Below are 24,835 nucleotides of genomic sequence, written 5' to 3'. Positions count from 1 at the left end.
CATGTGACTCTCGTCGATGCTTTCTTCAAATGCGTAATGTCTGTGTGTGTGTGTGTGTATGTGTAGATGGTAATTTGAGAACTTGTTTTAGGGAGATGACGTATTCGTGACTGTAGAAAACGGTGCCTTGAGGGGTGTGGTGGCCACATCACTGAATGGCGCTCTCTACAACCAGTTCCGGGGCATACCCTATGCCACGCCGCCTCTGGGAGATCTTCGATTCCGTGTGAGTACCACAAATGAAACCCTTGAAACGTGTTATCATCCTATACTTGTAATCATTTTATTTAAGTAATAACGTAACCTGTTCCAAACCCATATGACACATAGCGAGGTCATACTGCCTTATAAGAATAATTTATCTTAGGCTTGAAACTGAGAATGTAAATAGTCGTAGCGGGGATATCAATGCTACTTGTTATAACTATTTTTAACAATGTGTTACCACTGTTTAAAAACTTTAAATCGGTCATCTTATTTCTATATTTACGTATGAATGTGTAACAAAAATGTAAACTGGCTTGTTCCAAATCATTGCGATTAGTTGTACAAATTATCCATGAATCATAAAACCAACAAACACATTTCTTTCCTTAATTTGATAGGTTTCTGTCGTTTGAGGTTATTTTCGTAGATACGAGGGTAGTCCCAAAAGTAAGGTCTCCTGTTTTTTAATAAGTACAGAAGTCTGTTTGTGTGGCTGTTGGTCACACTTTTATGAAGTGTACTTCACGCGCTGTGTGTAAACACGTGCACGCCGCGCTGAGGCGCCGAGTCTTGTCTTGGCAGCCGTTGAGAATGGATCTCCCGTTGGATGTTACCACCAAGTGCGGATTGAGCGCAGTTATTCGGTTTTTGAACGCAAAGGGCACTGTGCCGATTGAAATCCATCGCCAGATGACGGAAATGTATGGTGAGTCGTGCATGGATGTCAAAAATGTTCGTAAGTGATGTAGAGAGTTTGCAGCTGGTCGGACCGAAATTCACGACGAACAAAGGAGCGGGAGACCGTTAATTTCTGAGGAGATAGTGTTGAAGGTTGATCAAAGCATGAGTGAAGATCGGTGGATCACACTGGATGATCTCTGCACGTTGGTTCCTGAGGTTTCCCGAAGTACCACTCACAGAATTTTAACGGAAACATTGAACTACCGGAAGGTGTTTGATGGGTGCCGTGCGAGCTGACTGAGGACGACATGCGGCAACGAGTTGATGCTTCCCTCGCATTTCTTCACCGCCTTGCAGCCGAACAGGACAACTTTCTGGACTCAATTGTCGCGTGTGACGAAACCTGGGCATACCACTTTATATCTGCTCGCGAGCGTTATACTGTGTATTTAAAGCAAACCTGATATGTGTCCTCATAGTGGCACTATTGGCACCACTCTTATGCGACTGGCGCGAAATTTGAATAGTGCAACCGATCGTGTTGTACGGGTATCTGCATGTGGTGTGGACGACGAAATAAAATACAATCTCTCTCATCAACCCGCCGAAAATCAAAGTTCTAAATGGTTCACAAGTGCTAGATCAGCTCGGAGACCCCACGTGCTGCTGCACGAAAAGGGTTACCCATACATTACATAGCACAATCACTTCAATGGGCCCCCTTGAATGTGGGTGGACTACAAGTTTGGCTACGTTTCGTCTATGGCGCGCCAATCGCATTCCTCGCAATGTACCCAATGTTCCACAAAAGTATTTAATATAAATTCAGGCAGGATTTGCTACGCAAAAATCATGTGCAAACCCCCGTATTTTTTAAAGTTTCATAAATTTGAATTTGTTTCCAATAAGAACATAGAATAATTGAAAGTCACACTTCACAATAAATTAATTTGAGAGCCTGACTCAATCTCTTAAGATCTTGGAGGCGGTTTAACAAACTACTATTAATTGCTGGTGTTATCTTTAGAAAACTATTAAATTTCCGCCGTATCTCAACCATAAATTCCACAACGGCTACATACTGAAGCCCTACAAGCGCGGCTTGTTCACACGCAACCCGAAAAACACCAAGCCCATCAAATGCGAAAAAATTTCTATGTCTGAAAGTAGGAACTCTGAATAATTCACACACGCGAACCAGCAGCTATTTCACAGCTTATCTGATAAAACGTCCTCCTAACACAGTCTGACCGCCTGCAGAGGCGACCGATCCTGGACTCCTAAAACGGCGCTGTTCACCCAGGAACATGGGGTGAGGCGCCACTGAAGTCAGTTAAAACACTAAATATGAAAGTTGCTGAAACTCTTAACTTAACCTTTTATACACATATGATACATCAAATCACAGGGAAATTTTCCGAGATACATTATCAGTTTTCTGTTATCTGTCATAGTTTATTTATCAACAACAATTTCTATAGTTTTCTTCTATTTCCGGTTTTATAAGTGTAAGTATTCAGAAACAATTTAAATTAAACATTAATTAATCTGGTATATATGTCAAGTTTACGGCATCACCACTAGTTTTAATGTTTCTCTGTTTATTTAGTAAGAAAAGCTGTTTTCAATTGCGCGAAATCCACTTTTCAGTCTTTCACTTAAATGTGTTAATAATTTCAGTGAATCGACTATCACAGTCCAATACAGTTCTACGTGATGTAACCATAGACTCCTCGTTTGTCGCAATTGCATAATGCGTTGCCGAGACATTCACTTTTACATTTCAGGAATTATTTATAACATTTAACTTGCCATATCTTATAAACTAATGCGGCTATCGATGGAGGATTCTCACACGCGTAATTTTCCACTTCAAATGAGGCTATTGGCACATCAGTGATAGATATGGCTCAGCCTTTATTAATTCTGGGGTAAGCTTTAATTCTGCACTCGACGCGAAACACAGTCATGAGAAACGAGGAGCCATTGTGGTGCACTTCGGACGGCTGTTCCGATTCACGTGGTCGCCCTAGCGGCCAGTGGAAATGCTGAGATAACCCCAACCGTGCAGCATAGTGTGAAACTGACCCTCCACGTGCTCCTGATGAGCTAATTCCAGTTGTCAACACGGATTTGACCCGATCCCAACCGCCGCCTGTGCGTCTGCGGTCGCGTGTTTGTGACTGAATAAAGTCTCTCTTCCCTTTAAAATACACTGTCGTGTTAAAATACACACCAACTTTCAGATGTAGAAACACGTCTACCAACTTTCGTCTATGTCGCATAACTTCTTCTTGGTGTTATTTTTTTCTGTCAGTGTTCTAGCAGGTGGTCGTACCGTTTTGGCTCATCGGTATGTCTTACTTCGCCACTATCGCTTGAAAATAAATATATCTTTACCGTAATATGTAAGCTGTGTGATCTGATTTAAGCGACGGCCTGGAGTCCACGATTCAAAGCTTGAAAAAAATCAAGTGAATAAACCTTGAAATTTTTCTTGCTTTTCGATATTTTAGTCAATTAATACTGCAATTTTTGCAAAAACACATCTTCCATTAAACAGACACTGGTAATTTGAGCCACTCCTTGCCTCTGTGTTGACGTCCGCAGGCGCCGCAGCCTGCGACCTCCTGGTCCGGAGTTCGAGACGCGCTGTCCTTCGCGAAGAAGTGTGCCCAGCCATCGGCTCTCGGCTTGCGACCAGCTGCCGGCTCCGAAGACTGCCTCTACCTCAATGTGTACGCGCCGGCTACGGGGAGCGGCCCTTTCCCCGTCATGGTTTACATCCATGGCGGTGCCTTCATTACTGGGTCGTCTTCCAGCGGCACTCCAGACTATTTTGTGGAGAAGGGCGTTGTATTGGTGACAACCACCTATCGTCTCGGTGCTCTTGGTGAGTTAATCCTTTCGTTTACGCTTTTAAGGAGTGAAGTCACGATTTAGGCGTTAAATTTTGATGGTATTAACATAAATCATTTAGCAATTTATTGCCTGGTTTGATCCCGAATCAAATCATATCGCTATCAAAATTTAAATATTAGAATCTATTTGTAAAAAAAAAGCTATTACTGTTTGGAAGAACGGAATTATTGGAATATTGCCGAACCATCAGTTTGATAATCCATGGCGGTAAAACACTGACACAAACGTTTTTAGAGAAGAATGGAGTTATTGTAAATATCTGCCCTCATGGAAGATCAGTTTGGATTCTGGAAAAAATGTAAGGAAACGCGAAGCAGTACTGTCGGACTTACCTAGAACACAAGTGAAAGGCAAACCTACGCTTACAGCATAGATTTGGCTAAAGATTCGGGAACTGTTGACTGGAACGCATCCTTTGAAACTGCGAAGGCAGCAGCGATAGAATACAGGGAGGGAAATGATGCCTACAATTTATATAGAAGTAAAACTGCAGTTATCAGAGTAGGAGGACATGAAAGAGAATCAATCGTTGATAATGCAGGGGGCCAGGGTTTTGGCCAATTCTAGTTGTTATGCAGTCTGTACATTGAATAAGAGGTAAAATAATTCGAGGACGGATTCGGAAAGGAATTTCACCCTAGACAGAAGAAATTACAACTTTTGGATTTACCGACTGCATTGTGGTTCTATCAGAAACGGCAAAAGACTTTAAGAATAGTTGAGAGGAAGGGAATCTTGAAAAGAGATTGTAAGATGAATACCAACAAAGGTAAAAAAAAAAGGGATTGAATGTACTCGTATTAAATCAGGCGACGGGGAAGGACTTAGATTTAACGAGTTTTGCCCTTTGGGCAGCAAAATAATTGACTCAGGCCAAGGTAGCGACTGCATAAAATGCAGACTGGCAGTATTTAGAGACTCGTACGGAAAAGAGAAATTTGTTAACAGCAAATGTAAGTTTAAGTATTTGGAACAATTTTATGAAGGTATTTAGATGTATTGTTGTCTCCTGCAACGTGAAACGTGGACGGCGACAGTTCACACAAGAAGAGAACGTAAGTTTTTAACATTTGGTTCTAATAAAAAATGCTGAATATTAGATGGTTCAAAATGGCTCTGAGCACTATGGGACTTAACATCTGAGGTCATCAGTCACCTAGAACTTAGAACTACTTAAACCTAACTAACCTAAGGACATCACACACATCCGTGCCTGAGGAAGGATTCGAACCTGCGACCGTAGTGGTCGCGCGGTTCCAGACTGAAGCGCCTAGAACCGCTCGGCCACACCGGCGGGCGAATATTAGATGTGTGATCGAATAACTAGTAAGGAGTTAGAGGATAGAATTGGGAACAAAAGCCTTCACTGACTATGAGCGCGGTTGATACGGTGCATCCTGGGGCTGATGCCGAATTATCAATTTAGTAATGAAAGGCAGCACGAGAGGTAAAGATTATAGAAGGAACCTAAGACTTTACTGCAGTAACCAGGTTGGAATAGATGTAGGTTGCACTTGTTATGTAGGGACAAAGAAAGTTCCACACCGTTAACTAGTTGGTTCAAAAGGCTCTGAGCACTATGGGACTTAACATCTGTGGTCATCAGTCCCCTAGAACTTAGAACTACTTAAACCTAACTAACCTAAGGAAATCACACACATCCATGCCCGAGGCAGGATTCGAACCTACGACCGTAGCGGTCACGTGGTTCCAGACTAAAGCGCCTAGAACCGCACGGCCACACCGGCCGGCTTATAAACTGGTGTCGAGAGCTACGTCAACCCGGTATTTGGACTGAAGACCACAACGAAACAAAACCATTGACACTGGAGATTGCATTGTGCTATCACCGTTTGGTAAGAAAACCATTTCTCCATATATTTCGCATGTACTTGTACCCTGACATATAACACGCATTCGTACCTAGACTTTGGGGTTCACCAGTCTACACCGGAACTTATCAGTCAAAGCAACATTTCCTAATTTTCGACAGTCCAGTGGCGGTGTCTGCTCTAATGGCGAACTCTGTGCTCCGTGGCTTGTGTGCCGGGCATTGAAGGCCAGGTCCCGAAAAGAAAGGCGATGTCACTCGTCTATCCTACGCGACACGCGTCAGTCACGGTGACTACCGCTTAAATTGTGAAGCACATACAGAACTATTATATTTCCTGTGCAGAATTCTCACTGTCTCTCTCTGTCTCTCACTCTCGTTCACTCACTCACTCCAACAATACAGCTATGTCTAATTCAGTTGCTCATGAGTGCGTGCTATTGAATTACACTTCTATAGCTTACATGTACGACATAAAAATCAAGTGACATGAGATAATCGCAGCGTACGCCTATTTATAAGAGAGATAATATATGAACGCATCTGTAAAGTTGAACATTATCGTTAACGTTCTTCTTTAGTAGGATATATTCTGAGTTCCAGTAGACTGCTGCGCCAACATGAAAGCCAGTTCATAACAATAAATCAAACACTTATAGGATCATTTAAGGTTGGTTCACTATAGCGCCATTTTCGGATTTGCGTGAGACAACGGCTTAAATACAAAAACTGAAAACAATGGTGGATTAAAACAAAGAACTTAGTATCATTCATTAATTAGCTAATTAGGAGATATCATTCATGTGAAACATCTAACAAGTAATGCCTTACAAAGCATGCCTATGCCTCACATGCATAGCGGTCACTTGCGGTGATGTCCTGAAGTCTCCACACCAGAAACTGCTAAATTGTCAGCCTCTGTATCAGCAAATTTCTTTGTTAAGATTGGCTATAATTTTATTAGGATTTATTAATATTATACGTAAGAATGCGTATCGACGTCTACTTACCGTGATACAAATCTTTCGAAATACCGAGCCTCACTAATGTGGCTAATATGTACTGCATATTATATTGCGTTGCAATGGCACACATTTTCTCAGAGTCGCTCTAAAGATATGTTTACTGTGTTATTAACTATCTACACTTAAGTGTAACAGGGACTGAACGTAATTGTAATGCATTTGTGAAGAACAAGAAACGAAATAATAACCACAGAGCACAAACGCTGGCAAAGTCAGGTTACATAACCGTATTTCGCACAGTAGCGTAACGTCATATCCGGCAGAATGCAGCAAACAAGATACAAAAAAAAAAAAATCGTTTGCTCATGAGCGTCAAAAACATACAGGCTTCATGTACACTTTCATAGCCACTTAAATCTAATTACTAAGCACAGTAATAGGAATGAAGAATGCAGACTACGCGAAAGCAATGCAGATGCACAACACAGTTTTTCAGATTCAAGTAAAAGCTGCTAGGAGCGATACTCTGTGCGAAATAGTATGCGGATATGACTATGTTACTACACTCTTCAGTTCAACAGTTTCAGTTCTTAGAATAGCCCATATACCTCATTATGAGGGTCCTTCAATAAGTATTGCCCCACTTTTTTTCCTCAGAACATATTTATTGTTAAGAGTCAGAATTTGATCACAATATACATGAACATTTCTGGTCCATGTACTAACTGCCTACGTAGTCTCCATCACGTTCTATGGCCGTAAGCCAACGTTGTGGAAGAACATGTATTCCCTGCTGGAAAAAGCTCTTGTCCTGTACGCGTAGCCATGTTTTCACTGCACGACTGACACTCTCGTCATCTTCAAAGCATGTTCCCCGTAGAGAATGTTTAAGCGGCGGTCGGCACGAGTAATGGCATGCGCACGGCTCAGCATGTCTGGAGCAGTGGCTGTGACAGGACGTCCCGAGCGGGGCTGATCGTGGAGCTTTGTTTCTGCATTTCCTGAGGCTGTAACTTTCCTTACCCATCACCCAACTGTACTATCAACTGCAGCATCGCCATACACTGCACACAAATGTTTAAGCATGTTCACGACTATTTCTTTTTCTGCACACTAGAATTCAATAACAACATGTTGCTTGTAAAATGAGTCTTATGTAGACCTCATTTTTTTGACGCTGTACTACGGCTCTGACATCTGCCAGAACGGTTCGAAACTTCACCGGCACCCAGAACAAACATCAAATGTGAAGCACCAACAAGGACATTTGTCTATGTATATTAATGGCTTCTTTTTTAAAAAAAAAGTGGGGTATTGCTTATTGAACGACCCTTGTATTATCCTGCACAGAGGAACTGGCTGCAGGCATAGTTAAAACAGCGTGCACTGAATTGCAACGTTAATTTTGAAAGTTTGTTATGTTCTTGGATTATCTATATTTGAAATCCTGTGCTGAGAGTAGCCCTAGTCGTAGCTTTAGCTCACCGTCGACCTATGCTCTCCTCATTCGTGTATTGCACCCATTGTTTCTCTCGTATACAATTAGTATTTCGAAACTTCGACAATGCCTATTTGAATCTTAGACAAAATTTAAGATGTTCACAATATTTTTAGATAGAAAATATTTCGTCCAAGATAGTTTGTTCAGCAAACACTCTTCAACTGGCCCCTTACTCACAGTGAACATTGCCAAATTAACCAAAAACAAATGCGAAACAAATATGATAACAATTTATCCGCGGGACCCTCAGCGGTAGTGACCAAATGGAAACGAAGCCTGATATTGTGGAATGTGATAAAATTGAAAACGCAAATACAAATGCAAAAGGATTATTTTGCGTATCCTTTGTTCACTGCAAATGCTCACTGTTTTCCTTTTTCTTCATTCCGTGGAAATACAAGCCTACAAAATCCACCTTGACTTCTACGAGTATCTGCACAAGTAAAAGCAGAACAGCATGACATTCTGCAGAACGAATGACAAATGTCAAAACACATCCATACCAATGTTACCGTGTTTACTTCAGAACGGTACTGGCTTCGCGCAGAATACTTCCTTACATGGACTTCGATGACATCGTTCTCAGAAGGAGACATCACGGACTGTTCTGTCCTCCTACATTTTCTTCATAATGTTGTAATCGTGCATTTACTGGTTTAGTTCTAGTTAGTAGCAACATTTTTACTTTCATTTTTATGCCGGCCGGAATGGCCGTGCGGTTCTGGGCGCTACAGTCTGGAACCGAGTGACCGCTACGGTCGTAGGTTCGAATCCTGCCTCGGGCATGGATGTGTGTGATGTCGTTAGGTTAGTTAGGTTTAATTAGTTCTAAGTTCTAGGCGACTGATGACCTCAGAAGTTAAGTCGCATAGTGCTCAGAGCCATTTGAACCATTTCATTTACATTCCATGTTTATTAGAAATGGAAGTGTTAGTCAACATACACTTAATCACAATTTTTTTCATGAAAATAGCAGCTTTTATTTTTAATTACTGGTCATATGAGAATGTGAATTTTCAGGTCAGATTAAAGCTTGATGCTAGAGTGCGAAACGTCAAATACAAGAAAAGAACTACAGTTTTTTATTTCTTAAGATTGTTTAGTATTATTGATGTACATTTTTTGTTTTTCTTTTAATTTATAACAAAGTATTAATAAGATATTTCTTTTGTCTGTATCAGATTTTAATTTATTCTATTAGGAGCAGTAATGAAAAAGATATAGCTATTTTTAAAAGAAAGTATTTGCTTATTATCGTTTCTATTTGATAATGTATATAGAATTGTATTAAAAGTGAAAAACGAGAACTGAACCAGATACTTCCGTCACATGACGTTGACACTAAGCATTCAACTACCGATGTTATGATCGTATTTTTTTTAAATATTTTAAGTATCAAAGGCGGTTTTTAGGCTTTTTAGAGTTGCGGCGTTCTGCGTTTGGAAACTCACCACCGGGCACTAACTTTCAAACGTTTCGATAGCCGTAGCCCATATATGCTAGACACTTTTTCTCATAACAAAAAAATTAGAAACTGAATGTTAAGGCGTTTGTATGTACGATAAACGAGGCGATTACGTCTAACAGTCCACATGTTTCAAGAAATGGTGTTTGGTAATTTTGTGTCGGCGTGTGGCAGGTTTCCTGAGCCTGCAGAACACCGACATCCCAGGCAACGCGGGGCTCAAAGACCAGGTGCTGTCGTTGCAATGGGTGCAGAGGAACATCGCGGCCTTCGGCGGGGACCCCAGCAAGGTCGTCATCTTCGGGGAGAGCGCGGGTGGCGGTTCCACCTCACACCTCTTCCTCTCGCCGGCGACTGGGGGTGAGCACTCTTAAGCTGCCAAGTGCTAAAACTACGTGTATTCATTTAGGAATTAGAAGACCGGTAATCGGATATATTTGCATGTTTGAGAAATTAATGAACATCTTTCAGGTTCTTGCAACCCCTTTGGAGCATTACATTAAAACCTTCTAGACGTACTGACGTCACCTCTTATGAAATACATAAAACAATGAAATACTAAATTGGCTGACCTTCGGTCATTTTGCAGCAGCCTTCTTTAGGTATAGACGAGCTATGAATGGATGCTTCAATATATCGCATTTTTGAACGTTTCATAACACCACTGACGTCACATTTCTTAAAAATTTATTGGGCCTGAAATACTGCTGGTCTGTGTTAGGAGAGAGTGACGGGATACATGCTAGACTATTCATAGATAACACAATTTGCTACTAATTGGTAGCCAACTAGGAATCAGCGTCGAGCTTCCGTGGGTGGGGGGACCATGCGGTGTTCTTCCCCAAGAATTAGTTACGAAGAAAAGAATTGTAAGCAGTGTGTCCCTTTTCCGTTAGGACTGCTTGTGTGAAATTCCAGACTTCAATGCTACCTAGTGGAGAGTTGTGGCATTACGATCCTTGAAGTTTCAACAACAGCCGTGTAGAACTTCTTCTAGCTTCATTGCAGCCGGACTACTGCCACGAATCTAATAGCACGTGTCCGACATCTGTCGGAAAACGGCAATGGAGCAGTGAGCCAGCATCAAGTTTTTTGGGTCCTCCATCCTTTTTGGGGAAGGATTCAACGAATTTGACCCTAATACTGAGATTCAGCTTCCTGGTTGCACCTCCACGACAACGCTGTGGACCGCGAAGTGAACCACTGGGAGCTGTTCTATTATTTCATTTTCTGTACCTGGCTTCCCTTGAACCTTGTTGATCTTATTGTTTTACTGTCGTATCCGTTGCCTTTTTCAGTTCTTGTTTGTTACTATTTTTCTCACTGATCCGGTGGGTTCTGGGGTTGGCGTGTGTAAAATATCAGTCGGATGATGGTGGGATTTAGCGTACAAGTACTGCTTGCTAGGTGGTTTTCCGGCAGGCGTTTGGTCCCTATTTGCCGTTACGAATTCTATGGATTTCCATGGGCCGAGTAGCACCGTTACTTTCTTGTTCTAGCTTGAACTGCACTGTTTTTATGCAGTCTGTTAATATGCTCATGGAACTCCGATTCTCCATGGCCAACCGACGAATGCGTCCAGGTATGTCGGTTATTTTAATGTTACAGATTTCCTAGTTTTATAACATGGCATGGTAGTACAGTGTGTTTATTTTAACTGAATACTTTGAAATATCTCGAAAACTCTGCATCGGATCAAAAATAAGTTTTAATTCCAATTTGTTTGTCTCGGAGAAGGACATCCAATGATACTATACTCGAACCCCCACCCCATACCATGCGTTGGTGGCGGGGGGCAACTTTGAGTATTTTAGTGGGAGCTCCCGATTTTTAATGCAGATTACGATTCCACGGCGAAATCTACAACCGTTTTGTTTGAAGCATTTTCTCCGTTTCGTCACAGATGGCGCCATGATCGGAGTAATAGATATGGGTATGTTGTTGTTGTGGTCTTCGGTCCTGAGACTGGTTTGATGCAGCTCTCCATGCTACTCTTTCCTGTGCAAGCTTCTTCATCTCCCAGTATCTACTGCAACCTACATCCTTCTGAATCTGCTTAGTGTATTCATCTCTTGGTCTCCCTCTACGACTTTTACCCTCCACACTGCCCTCCAATGCTAAATTTGTGATCCCTTGATGCCTCAAAACATGTCCTACCAACCGATCCCTTCTTCTAGTCAAGTTGTGCCACAAACTTCTCTTCTCCCCAATCCTATTCAATACCTCCTCATTAGTTACGTGATCTACCCATCTTATCTTCAGCATTCTTCTGTAGCACCACATTTCGAAAGATTCTATTCTCTTCTTGTCCAAACTAGTTATCGTCCATGTTTCACTTCCATACATGGCTACACTCCATACAAATACTTTCAGAAACGACTTCCTGACATTTAAATCTATACTCGATGTTAACAAATTCCTCTTCTTGAGAAACGCTTTCCTTGCCTCTCTACTTCGACCATCGTCGGTTATTTTACTCCCTAAATAGCAAAACTCCTTTACTACTTTAAGTGTCTCATTTCCTAATCTAATTCCCTCAGCATCATCCGACTTAATTTGACTACATTCCATTATCCTCGTTTTACTTTTGTTGATGTTCATCTTATATCCTCCTTTCAAGACACTGTCCATTCCGTTCAACTGCTCTTCCAAGTCCTTTGCTGTCTCTGACAGAATTACAATGTCATCGGCGAACCTCAACGTTTTTATTTCTGCTCCATGAATTTTAATACCTACACCGAATTTTTCTTTTGTTTCCTTTACTGCTTGCTCAATATACAGATTGAATAACATCGGGGAGAGGCTACAACCCTGTCTTACTCCTTTCCCAACCACTGCTTCCCTTTCATGCCCCTCGACTCTTATAACTGCCATCTGCTTTCTGTACAAACTGTAAATAGCCTTTCGCTCCCTGTATTTTACCCCTGCCACCTTCAGAATTTGAAAGAGAGTATTCCAGTTAACATTGTCAAAAGCTTTCTCTAAGTCTACAAATGCTAGAAACGTAGGTTTGCCTTTTCTTAATCTTTCTTCTAAGATAAGTCGTAAGGTCAGTATTGCCTCACGTATTCCAACATTTCTACGGAATCCAAACTGATCTTCCCCGAGGTCGGCTTCTACCAGTTTTTCCATTCGTCTGTAAAGAATTCGCGTTAGTATTTTGCAGCTGTGACTTATTAAACTGATAGTTCGGTAATTTTCACATCTGTCAACACCTGCTTTCTTTGGGATTGGAATTATTATATTCTTCTTGAAGTCTGAGGGTATTTCGCCTGTCTCATACATCGTGCTCACCAGATGGTAAAGTTTTGTCATGACTGGCTCTCCCGAGGCCATCAGTAGTTCAAATGGAATGTTGTCTACTCCCGGGGCCTTGTTTCGACTCAGGTCTTTCAGTGCTCTGTCAAACTCTTCACGCAGTATCTTATCTCCCATTTCGTCTTCATCTACATCCTCTTCCATTTCCATAACATTGTCCTCAAGTACATCGCCCTTGTATAAACCCTCTATATACTCCTTCCACCTTTCTGCCTTCCCTTCTTTGCTTAGAACTGGGTTGCCATCTGAGCTCTTGATATTCATACAAGTGGTTCTCTTCTCTCCAAAGGTCTCTTTAATTTTCCTGTAGGCAGTATCTATCTTACTCCTAGTGAGATAAGCCTCTACATCCTTACATTTGTCCTCTAGCCATCCCTGCTTAGCCATTTTGCACTCCCTGTCGATCTCATTTTTGAGACGTTTGTATTCCTTTTTGCCTGCTTCATTTACTGCATTTTTATATTTTCTCCTTTCATCAATTAAATTCAATATTTCTTCTGTTACCCAAGGATTTCTATTAGCCCTCGTCTTTTTACCTGCTTGATCCTCTGCTGCCTTCACTACTTCATCCCTCAGAGCTACCCATTCTTCTTCTACTGTATTTCTTTCCCCCATTCCTGTCAATTGTTCCCTTATGCTCTCCCTGAAACTCTCTACAACCTCTGGTTCTTTCAGTTTATCCAGGTCCCATCTCCTTAAATTCCCACCTTTTTGCAGTTTCTTCAGTTTCAATCTGCAGTTCATAACCAATAGATTGTGGTCAGAATCCACATCTGCCCCAGGAAATGTCTTACAATTTAAAACCTGGTTCCTAAATCTCTGTCTTACCATTATATAATCTATCTGATACCTTTTAGTATCTCCAGGATTCTTCCAGGTATACAACCTTCTTTTGTGATTCTTGAACCAAGTGTTGGCTATGATTAAGTTATGCTCTGTGCAAAATTCTACAAGGCGGCTTCCTCTTTCATTCCTTCCCCCCAATCCATATTCACCTACTATGTTTCCTTCTCTCCCTTTTCCTACTGACGAATTCCAGTCACCCATGACTATTAAATTTTCGTCTCCCTTCACTACCTGAATAATTTCTTTTATCTCGTCATACATTTCATCTATTTCTTCATCATCTGCAGAGGTAGTTGGCATATAAACTTGTACTACTGTAGTAGGCATGGGCTTTGTGTCTATCTTGGCCACAATAATGCGTTCACTATGTTGTTTGTAGTAGCTAACCCGCACTCCTATTTTTTTATTCATTATTAAACCTACTCCTGCATTACCCCTATTTGATTTTGTATTTATAACCCTGTAATCACCTGACCAAAAGTCTTGTTCCTCCTGCCACCGAACTTCACTAATTCCCACTATATCTAACTTTAACCTATCCATTTCCCTTTTTAAATTTTCTAACCTACCTGCCCGATTAAGGGATCTGACATTCCACGCTCCGATCCGTAGAACGCCAGTTTTCTTTCTCCTGATAACGACGTGCTCCTGAGTAGTCCCCGCCCGGAGATCCGAATGGGGGACTATTTTACCTCCGGAATATTTTACCCAAGAGGACGCCATCATCATTTAATCATACAGTAGAGCTGCATGTCCTCGGGAAAAATTACGGCTGTAGTTTCCCCTTGCTTTCAGCCGTTCGCAGTACCAGCATAGCAAGGCCGTTTTGGTTAATGTTACAAGGCCAGATCAATCAATCATCCAGACTGTTGCCCCTGCAACTACTGAAAAGGCTGCTGCCCCTCTTCAGGAACCACATGTTTGTCTGGCCTCTCAACAGATACCCCTCCGTTGTTGTTGCACCTACGGTACGGCCATCTGTATCGCTGAGGCACGCAAGCCTCCCCACCAACGGCAAGGTCCATGGTTCATGGGGGGAGATATGGGTACACAATCGTAATTTATGACATGCTACTCAATGGCCCTTCAATACTCAATGATACGTGGGACCCCACCTCCTTGTTGCAAGGTTATGACAGGCCAGAATTTCATAACTACTACTAATTGCCAGCCCCATTAGCAACGTTGTATTCCTCCGACGTATCGAACAGGGAACTAATCAACTCTCCACTGTGATCGTGGCTCGAGGCGAACGCTATTTCACTTTTCCAGTTAGAGTAAGTGTACAAACGTAGTATCGCCAACTTCAATACACTTAGTGATCCGCTTTTCAAATGACAGTACACAGGACTGAAGCATATCTGCGGGAATGTCAGCACAGGCGTTTCTGATGTTCTCCACCATGTCTTCACGGCCCGTTGGCACTTGTTGGTAGGCCATACCTTTTAAACATCCGCACAGAAAGAAATAAAACCCGGCCACCCTTTGGGATATCTAATAGGGCTACACCTGCCGATCCATTGACCAACGTAAACACGGTCTAATACCTAACGTTCTTCAGTTGCGTAATGCGCCGGGAAATCGTCAAGCTGAAATCATATACGCTGTCGAACGTCCAGGGTGATATCCTTCCGTAGTGCCGATAGTTCCTGCTACAAAAAAAAAATTTCGATATTTTTGTGCAGTCAACAGGTTATGGTTCCGTGAGTTTGTTCCCCATGGTGTCACGATACGTTAACCGACCAAGGCTGTTGCTGGCCAACTTGCCGTAACCACTGGGAATCGTTTACATTCCAGTTATGCCGGTTAACGCTACCATGGTTTGTGAATGTAGACTCATCGGAAACTAGTACCCCAACAAAGAAAGCGGGAGTCGTTTGCATTTGTTGACATGCCCGTTCGCAAAACACTACCCGGTTATGGAAATCGTCGCCGTGAAGATATTGACGCAGTGACACGGAGTGTTCTGGCGTAACCAAAAACGCCGGAACGAAGATGCGAAACGAAAGACCAGGGAAGGCAGTGAAGAGTCGGCGCCAGGCGAGCCTCCTACAACAGCTGCATATAAACGCAGCTACTGTTAGCCTCGGCCGCACAAGATCAGCACGAGTCTGCAACGTGATTAGTGCTACGCTGTCAGTATCGAGTGTTTCTTTAGTCTCTGTGTGTAGCAAGAAATGTTCTGTTTTCACGTCACCTCTCGCTAGCAACATTTGCTGTAAAGAAAGATAAATATTGTCAGTTCGCTTTCTGGAAATAAAACTACTAATGTTATTTGTTTGAAATTGTTGAATAGCATTCCGAGAACGCAGCGTCCCGTCGGCAATCCTATTAGCGACGAGTGGGAAAGACCCCACTCTGGGTATAGATGGTTCCTACCTACGGACATACCGGAATCGCGGTGTAATTTCCGGGCTCTTGTCTGACAGTTGTGAAGCACTGCAGTTATTTCATTAGCTTCTCCTGTAACACGTTTCCTTCGTTTCCTTCTGCTGGTCTGTACGCTGCCATCAGACACAAAGGCGTTCAAAAAATGGTTCAAATGGCTCTGAGCACTATGGGACTCAACTTCTGTGGTCATCAGTCCCCTAGAACTTGAACTACTAAAACCTAACTAACCTAAGGACATCACACGCACCCATGCCCGAGGCAGGATTCGAACCTGCGACCGTAGCAGTCCCGCGGTTCCGGACTGCGCGCCTAGAGCCGCGAGACCACCGCGGCCGGCAAAAGGCGTTCACAACCTTGTAAGAGAACTAACGAGAGACTGCTTTCTCTGGAAAACGTTCGGCCTGATTTCCATAAATCAGAATCATTGCTATTTTTTCTTGTTTGGTTGCAACATTCATAGTCCACTTGCTCCACTGTTCTGCAAATGATAGGTAGGTGTGCAGGTACTAAACAATGTGGAAGTATTATAATGTTTAGAACCGCGCTCTGCTCCAGTCTGCATGACACGCGAGCTCCGGTCCCAGTGTACTGCCGTAGTTCGCTGCACGACCACGGTGGAGCGCCGAGTAATCACGTGTTCGATATCTGGAAGGAATACAATGTTGGAATGCGGTTTTCAATTAAAAGCTGTGAAATACTGGCCTGTCCTACTCTCGCTGCATGGAGGTAGTGTCCCACGTGACACTGGATACTCAAGGCCCATTGAGTAGCATGTCGTAAATTATAAATTATCTCTTTTATCCACAATTATTGGTTGATGATTGTAGTTTTATCTTCTCGTACTCGCCAGTCCTTGGTTTCCCCTTTGAAGGTGCATCTGAAAGCTCACTCCTTGGACAGATTAACCTTAAGCTTATGAAAACTTCTGAAGTAAACTATGCAAACTCCGGTGCCTTTCACAGTTTCTTACTCTTTTCTGTCGTAGAGCGTCCAAGTTGTTTTCACTGTAACCAGTCTCGAGCGCGTCACACTTAACAAATGCGATGTTAATTCACCACTACCATACATCACTTTCATAACATCACTCTGTAATCTTCACAGTATTACTTTTGCTTGTATCGTGCCAAGGCCATTGAAAAGAAATCAGTAACTTTAAGACTTTCCTAGCCAGGTACTACAATGTTGAATATCTTCATTGTGTTGTTGTGCTTCGGCTCTCTTGGACGCCTCCTGCCACAAAGCACACCACCTTCCAGGCTCGAGCTGTACCACGCCATTCGTAACCTATCCAAACCACCTCTTGGTGGTACAATCTGAGGACATTATCTCTCGAAATGAAACGAGCTGTTATACTGAGTGAAACAGGCATCATATGTTCTCGTATGCGCGTGTATTGGGACCACGGAATCATTTCACGTCTAGTTACTCTAGTTTACGATTTGCATAATTGCCCTAGATCATTTATAGTGAATGCTGAGGGGAGGGGTTTAAGGTACATCCTTATTTTAGTTGATGTGGAAGCTTACTACTCGCAAAATGTAGGTATTGCTGCCTCGATACTAATTTCATTTTAAAGCGTTATCTCATGTAGTCAGTCTGGAACATGTTATATAAATCGAAGAGGGAGGAGGCTGAAAGGAAAGGAAATGGAAGGAAATAATGTGGTCAGGGCTTTGTGCGGAATCAGCGGCAACGAGTAAAAGCACATGTTAGACCAGGACTCGAACCCTGGATCTCCTACTTACTAGGCAGCCGCGTTAAGCACTGCGCTACACAGACACAGTATTTGTCACAAATGCTCCGACTACCTCGGCACGCTCCCCGGCCGAATCTCACTCCCAACCTGCCCCACCTACCGCAGTCCCCGTATATGTCCTCCATGCTCGCTAGTTTGAGATCTCGCAGGAGGTTTAACGTAACTGTGCATCCGCACTGCAGGTGGAAGATTCCTGCCCATCGAGGCGAATCATTTATATGAATGCGTGGTGTCAGTTCTTTTGGACGTGTTCGAAAGAACAGACACCACCACCCATTCTTACAATCTGGAAGAGTGTCGTTCACGAAATGTCGGAATGTGTGTGAAAATAATGGCTTGAAACTTTATTTTCTTTTTACGAATGTGCTCACAATCAGTATATCACTGTAGATAAATAATTATATTCGGAATTCGGACATTGTGGGAGCTGTTTAGCTATAATGTTAAAGGTTAACTTTCTCGGCAGGTCTCTTCAGCGGGGTGATCATGGAGAGTGGGGTGGCGACGACCCCCTGGGCACTGACAGAGAAACCCCGCGAGAGGGCGTACCGGATGGCGGAGGCGCTCGGCTTCCAGGCGCAGAGCGGTAACCACACTGACGACGACGACGCGCGGCTGGCTGCCTTCCTTCGCGCCGCCAACTACTCAGACCTCGCCGGTGACTCCAATATCGCTCTCTCTGATTTCGTAAGTGCTCCAGTTATTAGTGCATAACATATTTTCTGTGTAATTTCATCACCTAATTAGACCTGAAATATCGATTCAGGTAAAAACAAATTCCTGACATCCACAATATCGGAAACAATGCCATAATCGTCGCATAAATTCGGAAGAAAGTAGTACCTGCAGCGTAGAGATATCAGGTGTATGAAGTTTTAACCATGCCCTTCGCTGAATTTCCCAGAAGTAGGCAGTCGTGCAATGATCAGTCCTAACAGTAACTGCGAGCATAGTATTCAGAGTGACGTGTGTCTGCTGCGTTGCCCGTGTTTGGTAACATGGTGACTATTTCTCGAGTCGTCCGTCGAGGACGGGGCTATTGGCGTTGACGTCATTATTCGGCAACTACACCAGCATGCTGCGCTATCTCCATACTTCCTACGTTGAAATCGATTTCTACAGCTACGGAAACCACAAATCAGAATAGCTGAACCCGCACCTCATACGGCTCTGTTTTAGCTGACAAAGTGTTTGAAGATGTTCTGCCTGGATTCTCATTGACAGGAGTAGAATTGTCATCGGCGATCAGTCCCGCATCGAACTAAGCTCCGATGACCATCGTAGACGATCTAACACGCCAGTTGGAAAGAATGTGGCACGATATCCCTCAGGAGGACATCCAACAAGTCAGTCAATCAATGCCAGACCGAGTATCTACCAACGCTTTATTGACTTCCTCAGTTCGTGAAGCCTCTTCTGTTGAATGTATCATCCAATTTTTTTCTGAAATTATAACAATTTGTTCATCTGTGCATGTACCTCAGTACTTGTACATCACATATACCTATCTACGTCCCATCAGTATAATTCCTTTGTTGTGTGTCGTTAGCGTGTATATGACATTCGATAGTGTTAAAGGATAAGCAGATGCTCAAAATTATACAGTTATTTTCCTCTTTGGTCCTGTCTTAGTCAGAAATTTTTTTATAGCATCTCATATTTTGTATGTAATATGCCTAACCTACCTAACTAAAACGTATAAATGAAATGAAAGTGTAAATGGAATTATTGGTATACTCTCAAGGATATATTTTAGCCATTTGTGAGCAATAAAAGTGATAACCAAGAGGAAGCTTATTCTGTAAAGACTCTAATAGGAAAGTCCTGTGGTCTATGGAACACAAGGTGTAATTACATTTGAAGTGTATTTATGTGTTCATTGCTATTTACGCTTGACGATCCTGCTAAGAATTGATTGGTTTTAATTACATTTGTTAACTATAAAAATTACATATGAATAAAATATTTGAAATCAGTATCAAATAACAGGATTAAATGTATCAGTTAAACGTTTTAATTATAGTAAATCTAAATCTTAATTGTTTTAATTCCCACAAAACGTTAATTAATTGCGAAACTGATTTAGTAGCTCTTTAGAAAAACTATTCTTAGACAGTTAACCTCTTTCTATAAAGAATCTAAGCTTGATCAAGAAACATATTAAAATCATTGTAGTAATAACAGCCTCAGGTCGTGGGTTGCAGTTATTACTTTGAACCGGATATAACGGTTCCAGGTAGATATTTATGCGAACGCTTTGGTGAATCTCATTAACAGGTGCTGTGCAGGTCGTGTGTTGTCAGAATCAACTGTTGGGCAACATTCATACTGCTCGTGGAGAAACGCAGTCCCTGTAACTGTTGGCTGCATGCATGTCAGTGACCAGGTCAGACTACACAAAGCGTCTACCAGCAATGACTCCACCTATCATAACCGTTTTTTCTAGCTTGGGAAACTGCAGCTCCTTACAAAAACACTTCATGAAAAATTTAACCTCTTTCATTCTATTGAGGCCGATTTCAGATATATACGTTCATATGCGTCACATCACGTATAGTAGCAAAATGTCCTCCAGCAGAAGACTTTCTCTCTTAATTCTCTGCCTTATATGTTATTGGATTTATCGACCTGCCGCTGAGGTCATTTTCTCATACCAAAACTGATCATTTCTAAAAGTCTCCATTTCATGCACCCTGTAACTAATATGACTGAAAAGACCGCGAGCAGAATCGCTGTCTGGGAAGGGGCCGGTGGGGGGGGGGAGGGGGAGGTAGGGAATGATTTGTTGTTCGGTTCGTATTTGAGATAGGTTCGTGGATTGATTTAGCCCGGACCAGTGGCTGTTTGTACAGCCATTCGAACATTTGTCTTACTGTAGCTGTGTTCAGTATATTAAGCAAGGTTGGAACGGCGATCAGGAACTGACGCTCAAGCAAATTGTGCAAATTAGTTAATTCAATTTGTAAAAGATTTTAGTTGTTCTGAAATTAGTGCTCAGCTAATGGCCCCATTTGTATGTGTACCGTGTGGATTTTCCGTGCAGAAGCATTCAAAAAACATGTTTTTATGAGATGTTTTTTAAGGCCGTCGTCTTTACACATCAAACTTACACGAATCGGTTCAAATTTTGCACGAAGGTAGATAAATGGATCAAGTCAAACGAATTTTTATCATCCAACAATCGTTAACCGTTGTCGAGAAACGATGATTAAATGTCGAGCTAAATGTAGCCCACTTTTCAGTAGCTTTTTAAGTGCGCCACTTATCTATTTTAAACATATACGAATTGCATCAAACTTGACACAAAGGTAGATAAATGAAGAAAGCCAAAACGAAATTTTTTCTCCAGTAATCTTTATCCGTTCTCGACATACAATGGTTTCAATTCGAGCTAAACATATCACGTAAGATTAGTTCTAACGTGAATTGAACGTGCGGAAACGGTTAAAAGTGAATCAAATATATAAAAACACGTTGTTGTTGTTGTGTTCTTCAGTCCTGAGACTGATTTGATGCAGCTCTCCATGCTACTCTAACCTGTGCAAGCTTCTTCATCTCCCAGTACATACTGCAACCTACATCCTTCTGAATCTGCTTAGTGTATTCATCTCTTGGCCTCCCTCTATGATTTTTCTCTCCACGCTGCCCTCCAATACTAAATTGGTGATCCTTTGATGCCTCAGAACATGTCCTACCAACCGATCCCTTCTTCTAGTCAAGTTGTGCCACAAGCTCATCTTCTTGTCAATTCTATTCAATACCTCCTCATTAGTTATATGATCTACCCATCTAATCTTCAGCATTCTTCAGTAGCACCACATTTCGAAAGCTTCTATTCTCTTCTTGTCCAAACTATTTATCGTCCACGTTTGACTTCCGTACATGGCTACACTCCATACAAATACTTTCAGAAACGACTTCCATAGACTTAAATCTATACTCGATGTTAACAAATTTCTCTTCTTCAGAAATGCTTTCCTTACCATTGCCAGTCTACATTTTATATCCTCTCTACTTCGACCATCATCAGTTACTTTGCTCCGCAAATAGCAAAACTCCTTTACTACTTTAACTGTCTCTTTCCTAATATAATTCCCTCAGCATCACCCGACTTAATTCGACTACATCCCATTATCCTCGTTTTGCTTTTGTTGAAAAAAATGGTTCAAATGGCTCTGTGAACTATGGGACTCAACATCTTAGGTCATAAGTCCCCTAGAACATAGAACTACTTAAACCTAACTAAGCTAAGGACATCACACACACCCATGCCCGAGGCAGGATTCGAATCTGCGACCGTAGTAGTCCCGCGGTTCCGGACTGCAGCGCCAGAACCGCTAGACCACCGCGGCCGGCTGCTTTTGTTGATGTTCATCTTATATCCTCCTTTCAATACACTGGCCATTCCGTTCAACTGCTCTTCCAAGTCCTTTGCTGTCTCTGACATAATTACAATGTCATCGGCAAACCTCAAAGTTTTTATTTCTTCTCCATGGATTTTAATACTTACTCCGAATTTTTCTTTTGTTTCCTTTACAGCTTTCTCAATATACAGATTGAATAATAAATGCGATAAAATTGAAAAGTCAATTTCAAAATTCTAGCTTCAATCGGATTTTAAGTGTAAAAAATACATTTTTTGTGATTTTTTACGCGAGCCAACACGTTTTTCTGCAAGGTTTTTGAAGCACGTCACTTCAACATTCAAATTCGTGTGAATCGGTTCAAATTCTGTAAGAAGGTAGACAAATACTTGTAATCAACGGTCGTCCAATTGTTTTCTGAAAGCTTTAACCGTTGGCACAAGATTGAAAGACAATAGAAAACCTATAACGAATCAGTCATCGCCAGGGTCAACAAAAATCTACATCGGTTGCAAGGTATGGCGGGCTAATGTCAAAATTATGACAGAGCGACAGTTGGGAACCAGAATGAAAAACATTGACATATTCGCGCATTTTTACGAGTTTAACATCTCTTAGCTGCAAGGTTTTTGCACCCCTCAATCTTGCAATTTATAGGCTAAAGAGTCTGATAATGTGCCCAGAAATCCACAACATTGGCCAGCCATAGTAATCAATACATAATATCGAATGGCTGAAGAGCATAAAAGTGATAGCTTAAAAAGTTTTTCTGGGGGAATATAATTTCTGGGCGTGGATTTGTTCTATTTTATGATTTATGTGTGGGGGGTGTTAATTTTTTTCCCCAAAGGAACAATTTCTCCCCCATAGAAACCCCCTATTACATATATGATGAGCAGTGTAAAAACAAAAAGACACGAATTTGTGTGCTGCTAGAAAGTGCGATACACTTATAACAGGAAGTATGTGGGAGTGGGTGTGCTTCTGTAATAGGAAGTATCCCAGTGTGGGGATGCATGCATCCTTAGATTGAAGACACCATGTGCCCTATTGCATGACATGACAAATGCTATGATGGATGACGTGATGGCATGTGCCATGTCAGATGATATAACATCATTTGTACTCGACATGATGCTTTGTGTTACATGTCAAGGGTGTTAATACTAACAAGGAACAAAGTGCGTATATGTCAAGATGTTTTGATTTAAATGTCTCCAAAACTGCCAGATATGTCCAAAAGCTAGTGTAATATTAGTAATTTTCGCCTAATACACATTAATATACGCTCAATAGTACACGCCTGATGGCCTAAAGTTATGACACAATTGTAAAGTAAAAGAAATGAACGATCGCATGTTATTATAATAGTATAATCAATCCCTGATTCTGTTGCCAAGTGGCTCACCAAAATATTCACTTTTTCGACATTTTTCAAAAAAAAAATAAAAATAAAATAACAATTCTTTTTCTTTTTGCCCCCCAAGAGCAACGCTACACTAGTTCGCTTCTTTTACATTCCTAACCCTTCCCACGAATTATTCACCTTTTTTGTCCTATGATAGAGGCATTTTTCATTCTGTGCTTAGTTATTCCAGTATCTGACAACTCTATGTCATGTTGCGGCCTATAATGTCCTCACGCTGTATATTGCCACTGACCCTGCAGATCAACAATACGCTACTACGCTGCCCTTTCCATCATACAATGGCGCTAATAGGGGTAGGGGAGCGTCCGGAACATCACAGTCTACCGAGCAGCTTTCTCTCTTTTTCAAGCTTGCCTCGCGCACACAGAGCTGTAATCTAGTTCTCGTAGTACTGTAACATCATGTATAACCTTTCGTCTTTCCATTTTAATTTAGGAAATTTGTGTCCAATTGATAATTTGTGTATATTTACGATGAATATTATTTAGAGACACAAATCTCTAACATATGTTGTACTATCATTAACTTTGATTTCACTGTGCAGGAGAAGCGCTGCCCAGGGCAGATAGCTTTCGCGCCAGTCGTGGAGCCAGCATCAGACTCTGCAGTGATCACCGAGCCTCCAGTTGACATCATCAGGGCCGACAGCTACAACCAGGTCCCCATCATACTGGGCGTCACTTCCGGAGAAGGAATTGTCGGACTCTTCAGTACGTAACAAAATCTGGCTCCACTTCCATTACTTTCAGTCATGTGACTCACTTGCAACTTTTGTTGTAGGTTCAATTTGAACATCGTTCTATTTGTCATTTTTGGTACGCAGGTAAATTCAACGTCATGTGGGTCAGGTTCTCTATGCTTTAGAATGTGTGAATACAGCACATTCTAGTACAAACCTTAGACACTCGTTCATATTACGTCAAGCGTATTAGTCGTTGAAGTTTGAAACTGCTCTTTAGCTCGAATATAAATAAACCTGGTTCGTCAGATGACAGTGGACGTGGGCGATGCGGCTGGCTGGGATGCCACGTACTCACGCAATAATACTATGGTTGATCGCGGCCTGCAGTTGAAACGAAACATACATTTCCAAAACTGTTGTCAGAATCTCCTTCAGCATTGGGTCGTGGCAGTAAGACCATTAGATTTAGTCATCGTG

General features: G+C 41.9%; 1 protein-coding gene across 1 annotated transcript in view; it reads left to right on the top strand.

Annotated features, from left to right (window-relative positions):
* Window positions 1-24,835, top strand: part of LOC126095013 (juvenile hormone esterase-like) — a 48,294-nt gene that overhangs the window by 1,549 nt on the left and 21,910 nt on the right. Inside the window, exons 2-6 of the mRNA XM_049909672.1 lie at window positions 92-226; window positions 3,499-3,781; window positions 9,747-9,932; window positions 18,350-18,570; window positions 24,221-24,386. Coding sequence (XP_049765629.1) covers window positions 92-226; window positions 3,499-3,781; window positions 9,747-9,932; window positions 18,350-18,570; window positions 24,221-24,386 — 991 coding nt within the window. The remainder of the gene's footprint in view (window positions 1-91; window positions 227-3,498; window positions 3,782-9,746; window positions 9,933-18,349; window positions 18,571-24,220; window positions 24,387-24,835) is intronic.

The sequence above is a fragment of the Schistocerca cancellata genome, chromosome 8 (genome assembly GCF_023864275.1).
Source record: "Schistocerca cancellata isolate TAMUIC-IGC-003103 chromosome 8, iqSchCanc2.1, whole genome shotgun sequence".
In the NCBI taxonomy this organism is placed as follows: Eukaryota; Metazoa; Arthropoda; class Insecta; order Orthoptera; family Acrididae; genus Schistocerca; species Schistocerca cancellata.
Note: the sequence above shows the minus strand (reverse complement) of the source record. Positions and strands in the feature narration are given on the sequence as shown.